The sequence below is a fragment of the Ranitomeya imitator genome, chromosome 4, assembly GCF_032444005.1.
Source record: "Ranitomeya imitator isolate aRanImi1 chromosome 4, aRanImi1.pri, whole genome shotgun sequence".
Taxonomy (NCBI): domain Eukaryota; kingdom Metazoa; phylum Chordata; class Amphibia; order Anura; family Dendrobatidae; genus Ranitomeya; species Ranitomeya imitator.
Window position 1 is genome coordinate 41545734 of NC_091285.1, and position 15163 is coordinate 41560896.

The following is a 15163-nucleotide window of genomic DNA, read 5'->3' on the forward strand; positions in this document are numbered from 1 at the left end:
CTCAAACCCTAATCCAAACACACCCCTATCCCTATACCCAACGGTAACCCTAACCACACCCCTAACCCTGACACACCCTAACCATAATCCCAACTCTAATCCCAACCGTAAATGTAATCCAAACCCTAACTTTATTCCCAACCCTAACTTTAGCTCCAACCCTAACCCAAATTTTTGCCCCAACCCTAACCCTAGCCCTTGCCCTAACCCTAACCCCAACCCTAGCCCTAACCCTAATGGGAAAATGGAAATAAATGCATTTTTTAAATTTTATTATTCTTCCTTAAGGGGGTCATGAACGGTGGTTTGAATAACTATTTATAGCAGGTTTTTTAGCGGATTTTTATGATTGGCAGCTGTCACACACTAAAAGACGCTTTTTATTGCAAAAAATATTTTTCGCGTCTCCATATTTTGAGAGCTATTATTTTTCCATATTTTGGTCCACAGAGTCATGTGAGGTCTTGTTTTTTGCGGGACGAGTTGACGTTTTTATTGGTAACATTTTGGGGCACATGACATTTTTTGATCGCTTTTTATTCAGATTTTTTTGAGGCAGAATGACCAAAAACAAGCTATTCATGAATTTCTTTTGGGGGTGGGGGGGGGCATTTATACTGTTCCACGTTTGGTAAAATTGATAAAACAGTTTTATTCTTTGGGTCAGTACGATTACAGCGATACCTCATTTACATCATTTTTTTCTGTTTTGGCGCTTTTATACGATAAAAACTATTTTATAGAAAAAATAATTATTTTTGCATCGCTTTATTCTGAGGACTTGTTCGCTGATGATGCTGTATGACGGCTTGTTTTTTGCGGGACAAGACGTTTTCAGCGGTACCATGGTTATTTATATCTGTCTTTTTGATCGCGTGTTATTCCACTTTTTGTTGGACGGTATGATAATAAAGCATTGTTTTTGCCTCGTTTTGTTTCTTGTTTACGGTGTTCACTGAAGGGGTTAACTAGTGGGACAGTTTTATAGGTCAGGTCGTTACGGACGCAGCGATACTTTTATTGTTTTTTTTTATTTTAGATAAAGAAATGTATTTATGGGAAAAATATATTTTTTTTTTACTCAAAAATTTTTTTTTTTTTTTTTTTTTTAGTTTGTCTCGGGGGGGGGGGGGGGGGGGGGACATCACTTTGCAGAGCACTGTGTCAGATCGGCGATCTGACGTGCCCTGCTCCTGGCTTACCAGCGCCTGCTCTGAGCAGGCACTTGGTAAGCCACCTCCCTGCGGGACACGGAAGTAGCCCCGCGGCCATTTTGGATCCGGAGCCTGCAGGGAGGAGACGCTCGGTACAAGGTGAGCACATCGCCTTGTACCAATCATCTCAGGGAAGCACGCAGGGAGCCCCCTCCCTGCGCGATGCTTCCCTGTACCGCCAAAACGCTGCGATCATGTCCGTGACCGCTCCTGGCACATAGTGCCGCATGTCAGCTGACACCCGGCCGCGATCGGCCACGCTCCCCCCGTGAGCGCGGCTGATCGCTATGATGTACTATCCCGTCGGTGGGCATACGTGCCCACCCCACCTCGACGGGATAGTACGTCATATGGGATTAAGGGGTTAAATGATATCTTTGGATATCTTGGGGTTTTTTTTTGTCCTTTTAAATGTTTCAATTAAAACCTTTAAAACTCTTATGCCTTTAGCCTTTATTATCTTTATATTATATATTTTGATATTTCTGTTTTTTCATTTTGTATCTTTAGATGATACCCCTTAATATATAGTCGTTTTTGTCTTTTTAGATCTTTAAATGATAGCTTTTGATGTTGTGTTTTTTGTTTTTTTTTACTTTTGGATAATAGCATTTCATATCTTGTATGTCTTTGTATTTGTATATCTTTTAATACATATTATTTTTGCCTTTTTAGATATTTAGATGTTATCGTTTGATATCTTGTATGCTTTTATCTTTTTAAAATTGTTATCGACATCAGTTTGCTTTTGACATTTTCCATATTTTAGTTTATTTAAATTTTAAGATCTCTTGAAATTATAAGTGTTTTTGCCTTTATATATCTCTACATGATATTTTTTATTATTTTGTCTTTGTTTGTCACTGAAGTAAACTATATCTATTCACTTACTGGTTGTGTGTTAACCTATTATATTTCTCAATCCTTCGTAAGTCAGTTGTCTGATCCAAAGAAAGTAATCAAAAGAGGCATTGGTGGCTGGGGGAGCACTTAATTGGGTGGTACAGAAAAACCTTGACTCCTTTTTTCCCAAAACATAATTAATCAAGATACCTTGTTTGGTTTTGTCCTTTTAAAACTTTCAATTAAAACTTTTAAAACTTGTATGTTTCTAGCCGTTATTATCCTTAGATTATATCTTTTGATATTTTTGTTTTTGCCTTTTTAGATTATATATAGTATTTTTTTGACTTTTTATATTGTGTATGTTTTTTATTTATGAAAACCTTGCCTACTTTCTTCCCAAAACATTAATACTTCGTTAGGAGCTACAATATCTCAAACAGCCCATGACAACAGTGTCTCCATTTCTGTAAGAAAACTGCTGTTTTTTTCTAATCTTATATTTTAATCCATAAGGCAACCAACACTTGGTAAATCAATGGTGACTTCTTACAGATTGCAACTGTTTTGTGAACGTTGTGCTTGCAGATTCTAAAATCTCAACAATGTACAGATGACTCGGCAGGCGCTTCCATATTCTTCCCTCTGAATCCATCAGATATTGCAGGACAAAAAGCTTGAACAGGAATTCTGAAATGCCCTTGTTCACCTGCAGAATAAGAATAACACAAAAGGTTACAAATTCTACAAACTATATTTCCAGATTTAGAATAAAGATTCATTATATTTGACATGGAGTTGTACGGTGTCCTTTTGTAGGTGACTTTAAGTGGTAGCATTAGACATGGAGGACAAGGATGTTGAAGATATCTACTTACAGAAGATGTAATATCAATATGGAATATTATCGGGCAATTCTTCCGCTTTTCATCAAGAAAAGGCAGCAAGGTTTTCAAAACTTTATTTTCATCCACTTCTGGGTTGATTAGCCGGATTGTTTTAAGAACTGGTCTTTTAGTCTTGAAGTCTGACTCAAGCTTTTGGTAAAGCCTTTTCACATACAGAGATTTTCCTGGAACAAATGGAAAGTTGTTGTCAAACCATTACTTATCATTTGTTTCATAGAACACAGGTATCACTAGATTTCATTGGAAAGATTTTTAATTCACAGCTGTGATAAGGCATTAATAATTTTGCAAGGTATAAGTAGAGATAAACACTGATCTACAAAGCCATCCACAACCTGTCCCCTCCCTATATCTCTGAACTAATCTCCCAATATCTTCCCTCACGTAATTTTCAATCCTCCCAAGACCTCCTTCTCTCCTCCACACTTATTCGTTCCTCACACAACCGCCTCCAAGATTTCTCCCGAATATCCCCCATCCTCTGGAATTCCACGCCTCAACACGTCCAATTATCCACCACCCACGGATCCTTCAGACGGAACCTGAAAACCCATCTCTATAGGAAAGCCTACAGCCTGCAATAACCATTCTGCCGCCTCACCACCACCTGAGCTGCCGCCTCACCACCACCCGAGCTGCTGCCTCACCACCACCCGAGCTGCTGCCTCACCACCACCCGAGTTGCCGCCTCACCACCACCCGAGCTGCCACCTCACCACCACCCGAGCTGCCGCCTCACCATCACCAGAGCTGCCGCACCCCCGACCTTCTGTCTCTTCCCCATTATCCCATAGAATGTAAGTCCGCAAGCACAAGGTCCTCTCCCCTCTGTACCAGTCTGTCACTGTAAATTTGATTACTGTAAACGATATTTATAACTCTGTACGTAACCCATTTCTCATGTACAGCACCATGGAATTAATGGTGCAATATAAATAAATAATAATAAATTTTGAGCTGGCTGTTAAAAGAAGGGCCAATAATGGGGTGGGCTGAAAAACTGCCCAGGGCCCCAGTACCAAAGGGAACCCCTGTGATCACCATGACATCACAGCTACATTTTCAATTTTTTCCGCATTCTCAGGGAACAGAAACAATTGACACCCATGTTCAAGCCATACCATGTCAGCCATATCTCCATGGCATTCTATCCGCTCATTTATAGCAGCTGACTTTACAGGCCAGATAGACCTCTGCTGCTACCCTCAGTGTGACATTGATGAATTATAATGTTTTCTCAAGAAAAAAGGTAGTAGTGTTAACTATTATGGGGACAAAACAGTGGGTATTGTTTTGTGGGGAGCAAAGGGGTTATTTTTACTGTTTTATTGCTCTGTTGTGGGAACAATAAGGAGTCCAATGGCAATATTATAAGGGCTTAAAATATAATCCAGATCCTACTTACCCACTCCTGCACGTTTGGATGACACAATACCAGCACCAAGTCCATTCTGAAATATGTGAGCAGCTGAAACAGCCGCCGGATGGACAGTAAAATGATTGCGTAGGTAACGTTGCAGCTCTTCGAGGGGATTCTGAGGAATCATGTGCACTTTGTGCTGGCTGAAGACAGAGGGGATGTAGCAATGTTCTCGATCAGAGTTACATATGATCACGAGGTAGTAGTCATCATTATTTCGGGCCTGCAGCTGCTGGAAGAGCTGCTCGGATTTGTATGCCGTATCATAGTTCAGTTCATCTGCATAGATTAGACTGTAAATCTTCTTGCCATTGTAACCTGGTGTTAGACACCTCCGGAAAAATAAGGCAACTTCTTCAAATGAAGTCTGAGGTGTACACAGCAAAACTTCATCATAAGACGGCAAAGGCTCTTTAACGCTGTGCATATAAATTGACAGCACACAGGACAAGATCTGGGATGAGGGACACAACACTAAATTGGGACGACCTTCATGCAAACTGGGATGGAACTTGCGCGAAACCCGTTTAGCATTTTGCTTTGCTAAAGAGTCCAAGCACCTACCCAGAGTACCTAAATCTAAGCATCCCGGAAATAGGGCATTCGTATATGTCATAGAATGATCCCACACCAGCCTTAGCTTCTCCAATACACTTTTACAGCTTGAAAATATCCGTGCAAAAGTCATCCTGTTAGGTCGGTTCCCAGTAAAAGATCCAGTGTAACAGGAGTTGGTTGTGTCAATCTTCTGACACTCGGGCTTAATAAAAGACAACATTACAAGCGCCTCCTCACTGATATCTCTTCTCTGAAACTGTTCGCTCAGGAAAACCAACTGTTCTGCGGTGTAATAATTCAGGTAGTAAAGCTCTGACCTCTTCATGTTCATAAATTCCAGCCACTCTGCTAGCAGGCTCTCCATTGTTCTGCAGATATCTGGAAGGAGACTGGTAAGAGTTCCTTGGCCTTCCAAGTTATCGATGCCATTGACATCAAATTTCATACAAATGCCAATTTTTGCATCATCTGAACAGTAAATTTCGGCCTTCCATGTTCTAAATAACCTATTTCCAGCTAAATGAAGGTCCATAAATGATCTTCCAAGCCTCTGGACGTTGGTGAAAATCTGGTAAAAACAAGAAAATATTACAGTCATAAATGATATTTACTGAGATCCCTATTTTTCACGTTTTCTTCAGTTTTGCTCTCCTGTACTTATGAGCATGTAATACTTCCACAATTAATGACTGCATCACACATAGCGATTTCTCGGGAAAGTTTCATCAAGATCTGAGAGGAGACCGGAGAGGACGCAAAACTATGAACCTTCGAGAATATACATTCTTTTAAAATAACTTTTCTTGTGAGACAGTTGCATATTTTTCTATACTTTGAACTCTAGGAGAAAAGGACACAAAACATAGGGAAGAACATGAATATCGTGTTTAAAGGGACTCTGTCACCTCAATTTGGCAGGATATTAAAATGAGTTGTTACCGATCATATGGGCGTCGTATCCTCATAATTTCTCCACCCCGTCCGCCCCTTTTTTCCGCAATAGTTTAGTGCATAAGAGTATGCGTGCACCTGCAGTCTTCCGTGGCGCACACGCAGTATGCTTTCCCTACTGCGGGCAAAGCCGAAAAGCATTACTGCGCATGCGCCCGCGCACTATGTTCCGGAACACAGCGAAATACTTCCGGAACATAGTGCGCGGGCGCATGCGCAGTAATGCTTTTCGGCTTTGCCCGCAGTAGGGCAAAGCATACTGCGCGTGCGCCACCAAAGACTGCAGGCGCACGCGCCAACTATGGCGCACGCATACTCTTATGCACTAAACTATTGCGGAAAAAAGGGACGGACGGGGTGGAGAAATTATGAGGATACGCCACCCATATGACCGGTAACAACTCATTTTCATATCCCGCCAAATTGAGGTGACAGAGTCCCTTTAATACCTTTCAGTTAAGGTCAGCCAAACTCATATATTCCATCATGACCATCCCACCATCTTATATGGATGGGGTCTCCTGAGTGCACTCACCGATACTGCCGGGGAAAGCAGGATTGAGCTGGTGAATTTCATTGTCCTTCAGATTCCATGGAGAAAGGCCATGGCCAGGAGATTCTTGCACATTCATAACATTTAAAGGCACAGCAAAGTATATGGAGAACTCTGAAGCGACAACTATTGGCTCAAAGGAGCATTTGGTAAAAGTTCTCTGATGTAGTGGCTTACGAAAACCCCCACCCCTGCTGCATTTTCCAAGTTAAACATGGAATTTTACTTTTTTTGAGCGCCATGTTGCTACTCAGCGATTGATAGGTATCTTTACATGTACAGTCCAACAAGGGAGGCTGTCAATCATGGAATAGGACAGCCCACTAAATTCATGCGCACAAACACTGCGGATTTCAACAAATAAAATGCAAGTTTTACTGACAATACATAAAAACGTATATCAATCTGATCAGCTCCTTCTGCTCTATAGTAACATCTCGCCTGCAGATCAGATACCATTTTAACATGTAAAAAACAGACGTATACGGAGTATAACAGGTTCTAGTAATAATTTTAATTAGTAAATCTCGTATAGAAAAACAGTTTATGAACAATATGTAAACAGGTCAAGCAAACAAATGCAGACATAGGTCAATGAAACATCACAGATAGTAAAACACAAATCTTCATTATGTGTGCTTGTAGGCAAGGGCACACAAAACCAAATCCTAACACATGTTATCTTTAAACCATGTGCATGTATAAGTATATGTGTATAAGGTTGGAAAAGGTACCTCTTACCTATGGAAGCAGAAGGACTCTTGTTGTCTTTAAAACAGGCTAAGAATAGCCCCGACGCGCGTTTCGCATAGTAAAATGTTGCTTTCTTAACTAGTGATGAGCGAACGTGCTCAGATAAGGCATTATCCGAACATGCTTGTGTGCTAACCGAGTGTCTTCAGCATGCTCGAAAAATATGTTCAAGTCCCTGTTTGATATCCGCAACACATGCAGGGACTGCCTAACAAACAGTTGTTTTTTTACAGGAATTTAAATGTATGCAGTGATTAAAAGCTGAATAAATATGATCTGATTTGAAAAAAAAAAAAACAAAAACAGGTCTTTAACAAGACCCTTTTTACCAGCAAGCCGTTAACAAGATTTTGCAGTAAGTGAACACGGTCTAAAGCTTTGGGAGAATCCATCCCTAGCCATAATTCTAGTGCAATTTTGAGGTGAAATTATAAAAAAAAAAAAAAAAAACAAACCCAACTTACCTCTGAGAACTTGTCCACCTCCTCATTGCTCTGGTCTCCTTTCGCTGACATTAGCATAAGTTTATTCAGTAATTCCTTCAGCTCCTCCAGCGTGTAGCTGCGCTCAGTTACGCTGCTGTCTCCCTCTTCTTGGAGATTCAGTTGCATCACACTATCTGGGGTAATCTGTGCAATGAGACAGAACCACATGAACATCAGAGCACATAGTATAGGATGCGCTGACAGCATAGAACTCATCAAAAATAAAAGATTTGTAGCCTGTTTTCAGAATTACCTTTTTGTTGTCTTTGGGTGCTTGGATTATGTACACTCCCCTCTTGTTAATTGTAGCTGCTAACGATAATGAGGACAGTTCCACTGATCCGTGACTTTCTTTCACAGTTTTCAGCCATTCTATATGGCGAGCAGAGTCTTTCTAAATAGACAAAATAAATAACAGGTTATGTTAAAATGGTCTCCTAGAAGATCTCTCCACAGATGTTTAATGGGATTTAGATCTAGACTCATTGCTGGCCACTTCAGAACGCTCCAGTGCTTCCTTTCCATCAATTTCTGGGTGCTTCTTGAAGTATTCTTGGGGTCATTGTCCTGCAGGAAAACCCATGACCTAGGACGCAAACCCAGCTTTCTGACACTTGGCACTATATTACGACCCCAAACCCTTTGATAATCTTCAGATTTCATGATGCCTTGCACACACTCAAGGCACCCAGTGCCAGAGTCCTCAAAACAACCCCAAATCATCTTTGAACCTCCACCATGTTTGACTGTAGGTACTGTATTCTTTTCTTTGTAGGCCTCGTTCCGATTTTTAATAAACAGTAGAATGATGTGCTTTACCAAGCACAAGACGCTTTCCTGGATGGATTTTGGTATACTCATTTACATTTTGGTAAACTGCAGTCTAGCTTTTTTATGTCTCTGTTTCAACAGTAGGGTTCTCCTGGGTCTCCTGCCATAGTGTTTAATTTCCCTCAAATGTCGACGGATATTTCACGCTGACACTGATGCACTCCTAGCCTGCAGGACAGAGTGAATTTCTTTAGAACTTAATTGGGGCTGCTTATCCATCACCCAGACTATCATGCTTTGCAAACTTTCATCAATTTTCCTCTGTTGTCCTAGTCCAGATAGATTAGCTACAGTACCACGAGTTGTAGACATCTTGATTATATTGCGCAATGTGGACAAATGAACATCAAGATCTCTGGAGGTGGGACTTGTAACCTTGAGATTGTTGATATGTTTCAACAATTTTGGTTCTCAAGTCCTCAGACAGTTCCATTCTCCTCTTTCTGTTCTCCATGCTTAGTGTAACGAAGAAAAAGAAGACTGACAGCACTCACTTATTGGGGCGCCAGGTCCGCATCCAGGGAACCTTCCTGGATCATCCACATAGTCCAAAGAGAAACAAAAGACCAGCGCTCCATCCGGATGTAGTATTCCAACGTGCAAACTTTATTGAGCCATGTAACAGCGACGTTTCGACCCGGAGGTCTTTATCAAGCATACCTAAACATGCAGTGGAGCGGCCTTAAATAGCGTGGATGCCACACATTGCACCAATCACCATCAGGTCAGCCCCCTGTCACATAATGTCACATATAAATAACAAAACACATATCAAATACATATTATCTAAAAGTCCACCACCGCAGATACAAACACCATAGAGAAAACATGGAAAAGATCTATATTCAATACAGTACATACGCTGTTTACCATTACATCCACCAATAAGATGGATGCATCAGACGTTGCTATAGAGATGTAAACCAATCGCAGATAAAACAAACTCCACCAATACCTAACTGTTGTAAACGGCGCCTAAAATCACAGATAGCCTATCAGATAGTCCCGGTGTAGGAGTCTCACACCTTGTACTACTACCATCCACCCTATCCGAAAAATAGGAGGATAGTCTCAGTCTCCTAAAAAAAGCATGTAAGTCAACCTCCAAACCAAACCAGTCCGGATTGTTCGATGGACAAAAAGAAAGTCCCTTGGATAAGACTTTAAGTTCAATGTCAGACAAAATAATAGATGAAATATTGACCACCAACTCCTTACTGGTTACTGATTGTCCTTCGATGGTAGTAGTACAAGGTGTGAGACTCCTACTCGTGGCTTTACGTTGCGTGAAGTAGGTCTGTATAATAGGAGTTCCTTTCAACCTCCTGGCAAGAACCATTTTGTGGAATCGTATATCGAGCTAGTACAGAAGGATATTGAAAGGATAAGAAAAGACTTTAGACCTCGGTCAGTTCAGAATCTGTCCTATAGGGAAAGAGTGACTTTGGAATCATTGGCCAGGAACCCATCAATAACCATCAAACCAGCCGATAAGGGCGGAGCGGTTGTTGTTATGGACAGTGTGAAATATAAAGCTGAGATACAGCGGCAGTTGGCTGATGATTCTGTATATGCAAAATTGCCTGGCAATCCGACATCTGGATTTCAGAGAGAATTACGGCTTGTGGTCAGTGATTCCCTTTCCATGGGACTCATTGACCATAAGCTGTCAGAATTTTTGATTGTTGATTTTCCTGTCACACCGGTAATATATGTGTTGCCTAAAATCCATAAGTGTTTATGTAATCCCCCGGGTCACCCGATTGTTTCGGGCCGGGGCTCATTGTTTAACAAAACAGCCATTTTTCTGGATCGGATATTACGTCCCTTTGCAGTTTCAGCTAGGTCGTATGTGAAAGATACCAACGATTTTTTAGATAAGATTGAGGAGGTTAATGTTACTGAGACGACGGTTCTGGCATCCTTTGATGTTGTATCGTTATACACATCTATAGAACATGAGAAGGGCTTGGATGCGGTCTCTTGTATGCTATCAGGCTCTGACGTGGCCCCCGAGTGTGCACAGCTTGTCCTCACACTGTTGGAGTTCGTCCTCAGGAGGAATTTTTTCCTCTTTGGGGACGATTTTTTCCTGCAGTTGAGGGGCACCGCCATGGGGTCTAATGTGGCCCCCACTTATGCTAACATCTTTATGGCGGTGCTCGAGGACAAGTTTGTGTACAGTTCTATCCTCTGGCGCTACGTCAGAGCCTGGTGGCGCTATATTGACGATATTTTTGTCATTTGGGAAGGTAGTCTACAAGAACTGCTGGATTTCCAGACTTATCTGAATCAGATACACTCTGAATTGCAATTTACCCTCACACATTCTATGACTCAGGTTCAGTTCCTGGATACTTTGGTATACAAGGAGATGGGTAGGTTGAGAACTGATATTTTTGTTAAGGAAACTGACAGGAATAGTTTGCTGATGTTCGATAGCAACCATCCGAGGCGGATGGTAAACTCATTGCCATGGAGTCAGTTGTTGCGGGTTCGGAGGATTGTGTCTGATGATGATAAGGTTAACCTACGTCTGGAGGAGATGTGCTCAAAGTTTTTGCAGAGGTGATATCCTGGTAGGGAGGTCGTGAGATTTAAGGAGAAAACCTTGAATTGCTCTCGTGAAAGTGTTCGCAAAAAGACACGGGTGAAACGGGTGAGTGATCGGATCCCATTTGTGACCACCTATAATCCAGCAAGCAACCAGATTGGTAGAGTGATTAGGAAACACTGGTCACTTTTACAACGGGGTCTTCCATCGATCCCTAGTTTTGTGACGTACCCACTGATGTCCTATAGAAGGGGGCGTAATCTTAGGGACAGGTTGGTTCACTCTGATGTGGGGACTTCTAAATCCTCGGTGCAGAGTACTCTCAGGGTGGCCAAACATGGGAATTTTCCGTGTTTGGGTTGCTCCTGCTGTAACAACATTTTAAAGGGTGAATTCTTCTGCCATCCCCATACTGGCAGAAAGATTTTCCTTAAAGAGAGGTACACTTGTACATCCAGTTGGGTGGTATATATGATTGTATGTCCGTGTGGGCTCACCTATGTTGGTGAGACGACCATGGAGGTTAGAGCTCGAATAATCAAACACAAGAGTACTGTGAGAACTGGCCTGACTGAGTTGCCTGTCCCGAAACACTTCCTGGAACACAAGCACTCTGTCAATCAGCTACGATTTAGGGTCATTGACAGTGTGCCGACCCTGAGGAGGGGTGGTGACAGATTGCACTTGCTGAAACAGAAGGAGTTGAAGTGGATATTTTTGCTGGGATCTTTACAACCGGGTGGTTTGAACCTAGATTTCAATCTACAGACCTGTGTGGTATAGTTCTAGTGTATTGATGAGATGCGTGCAGCTTGTATCGGTGTAATTTTAAATAGTATCTTTTACATGTTCCACTCCGTGGTTTGGTTTTTATGTTTTATTTCTTTTTTTTCTCTTTTTCTATCTTCCCATAGGTGGTTATTTAGGTATAGGCACTGGAGAGTGGATGCACCTTGGACAATGGAGGACGGGATTTGAGCTTTTGTTTAGACTACTGAATTCCACTATATTTCAGATTACTCAATTCCACTATATCTCATATTTCAGGATAGAGATTTTAGAACATATATGGTTGGGCGTCTTTTTGTCCTTTATAGCCGACATTTGGCTCCTTATTATAGTAAGGTGATTAATATTTATGCTCCTGATTGTGCCCTCATTGCGCTTCTGTTATGTGTGGAGGTACGCGCGCTGACCTGCGGGTTGCTCTGTCGGGTGGCAGTGCACTGGCAGTGCCGGCTGCGGGTACTCTCTCTCATGCGGGGGCTACATAGAGGACGCTCGTCTGGGTTGCGCTGGATTAGGCAGCCTAGGAGCGTTGTTTTTGTTTATGTTGCCTTGGATACAAGTTTCCCTCAAGTCATGTGACTGTAGTTGTGGGCGGTTACTTCCGCTGGTTGGTTCCCCTGCTTCCTGAGATGTGTTCCTGCGGCAGGATGTACGCATGCGTGTAACTTTGATGACGCTGATATCGCCGGCTCCGGTGATCGGCTTGGTGAGCTGTGGAGATTAGAACGGGATATGACGTGGGTGGTTCAGCATGTTACAGGGTGGCCGGTTGGTGGTTGAGTGTATACTTGTATAACCGGGACTATCTGATAGGCTATCTGTGATTTTAGGCGCCGTTTACAACAGTTAGGTATTGGTGGAGTTTGTTTTATCTGCGATTGGTTTACATCTCTATAGCAACGTCTGATGCATCCATCTTATTGGTGGATGTAATGGTAAACAGCGTATGTACTGTATTGAATATAGATCTTTTCCATGTTTCCTCTATGGTGTTTGTATCTGCGGTGGTGGACTTTTAGATAATATGTATTTGATATGTGTTTTGTTATTTATATGTGACATTATGTGACAGGGGGCTGACCTGATGGTGATTGGTGCAATGTGTGGCATCCACGCTATTTAAGGCCGCTCCACTGCATGTTTAGGTATGCTTGATAAAGACCTCCGGGTTGAAACGTCGCTGTTACATGGCTCAATAAAGTTTGCACGTTGGAATACTACATCCGGATGGAGCGCTGGTCTTTTGTTTCTCTTTGGACTCCATGCTTAGTGTGTCACACACAGACACACAATGCAAAGTCAATGTCTCCGCTTTTTATCTGGTTTCAGATGTGAGTTTCCTATTGCCCACACCTGTTACTTGACACAGGCGAGTTTCAAAAAGCATCACATGCTAACAAAGTAGTTTTCTCACAATATTGGAAAGTGCCAACAATTTTGTACGACCCATTTTTGGGGTTGTGTGTGAAATTATGTGCAATTTGCCCTTTTTTTCTCAGTTTTTTTTTGTTGATGAAATGCACATAAAGAAAATAAACATTTATAACAAAACATGTGTAATTGCAAACATTATATATAGGGTACACATACACTGGTATACAGCTCAACTTTTGTCACAGTACTCTAAGGGTATGTGCACAGGATGCAGATTTAGTGCAGCATTGGTGCAGAACTGCAGCAGATTTTTCTGCTGCAGAAACGCTGCAGAACTGCACTGTGATTTACAGTACAACGTAAATCAATGTGAAAAGAAAAAAGCTGTGCACATGGTGCAGAAAAATGTGCACAGAAACGCTGCAGATTTCAAAGAAGTGCATGTCACTTCCATTGTGCAGTTCTGCAGCGTTTCTGCGCAGATTTTTCTGCACCATGTGCACAGCTTTTTTCTTTTCACATTGATTTATATTGTACTGCACAAAAACTGCACAGAAACTGCGCAGAAACTGCATCAAATCTGCAGATGCAGATTTAGTGCAGAAAATTCTGCACCACATTTCCTACGTGTGCACATAGCCTTAGAGGAATCTAAAAACATGTTTTTGCTATGCAATCTGAAAGCATTATGATGTAGGGGCTGAGACACCGATTCCAGCGATGTATCACTTACTGGTCTGTTTCTCTGTTGATATAAAATCAGTGTTTTGTCAGCAGGAGGTTTTCACTAAAGAAAGGACTAGGTGTCTTGTGCCTCCTGGTCCAAACCTGCCTTCCACCACTGATAAGCAGCTTTCTGTCAATATACAGTGTGCACAGAAGGCTGCCAATCAGGGGTGTAGAGGGGTTATACACAGCTCAGCATTCTTAGATCTGCTAGATCTGGAGCAAAGAAAACTGTGATTCTATCCCACCCAAAGTAAGCTAAGTGACATCACTGTAATCAGGTACTCAGCCCCTACCTACATAATACTGCTCTCAGATTGCATTGCAAAACATGCTGACGGATTCTCTTTAAATAAAGGTGTAACATGTTACTCATTAGTAGATTTGCCGCCTGTCACACAGTTTAAATTCCAGCAGAGACAAGTTGAGATATTTAGATCTAATTTATATAAGTTGACATGTGGAAGCTCAGACCGTGTGATTGAGGTTTTGATTTTTTATGGAAACAAAACTAGCAATCAAAATCTTGATTTTGAGAAGGCGGCTTCTCAAATCAAGAAGTACAAGTAACCAACACATTTGAATAGCAGTAGAAGCTCCCAGATAATCCCGAGAGGGAGGAGACCAAACCTGCCAAACATTGTGTTGACATGTTTCCTTTAATTGATGAAGGATTGCTATTTTTTTCAATTGAAATTGCTTTAAAATACTTGACAAGGGGAGGATTTCCATAAAGTTCAGCTGTCACTTAAATTTTTTTTTTGTATATTTCAACTCTTGATTGGTAGGCACTGGTACCAATGTCTGAACCACTCAGAAGAATACTTTTAATTTTCTAGGAACAACTTTTTTCCACATATTAATCGAAGCAATACTATTACTCTACACTCACCAACTTTTTGGGGAGGTCTCGGTCACTTTCTAAAGCTTTCCACAGTTTTTGCAAACATGCCATCAAGTCATCAAAGCCAGACTGTGCGTTCAGTTCATACAGTAAAGATGAATAACCCAAAACAGCATCATGGAAGCAGGCAACACGATCTACGTCCATATCGTTTTCACCGGCAGAGATGGAGGCCAGATCAACAAACACTTTTAATTCATTAACATCTAAAGAAAAAAAAAAAGTTTAAAAATCAATTGGTTCAACATTAAAAGATTTCCAGCAGTTAATCTGACTATTCGCCATGGTAAAGCCTTGGTA

At 41.5% G+C, this 15163-nt stretch overlaps 1 protein-coding gene across 4 annotated transcripts in view; it reads right to left on the reverse strand.

The window, feature by feature from the left end:
* RNF213 (ring finger protein 213) overlaps window positions 1-15163 on the reverse strand; it is a 297165-nt gene that overhangs the window by 131079 nt on the left and 150923 nt on the right. For all 4 annotated transcript variants that reach the window (XM_069763592.1, XM_069763594.1, XM_069763593.1 and 1 more), the window contains exons 22-27: window positions 14852-15069; window positions 7939-8079; window positions 7665-7829; window positions 4371-5511; window positions 2936-3129; window positions 2611-2766 (exon numbers count right to left, since the gene is read on the reverse strand). In XM_069763592.1, the coding sequence (XP_069619693.1) occupies window positions 2611-2766; window positions 2936-3129; window positions 4371-5511; window positions 7665-7829; window positions 7939-8079; window positions 14852-15069 (2015 nt within the window). The remainder of the gene's footprint in view (window positions 1-2610; window positions 2767-2935; window positions 3130-4370; window positions 5512-7664; window positions 7830-7938; window positions 8080-14851; window positions 15070-15163) is intronic.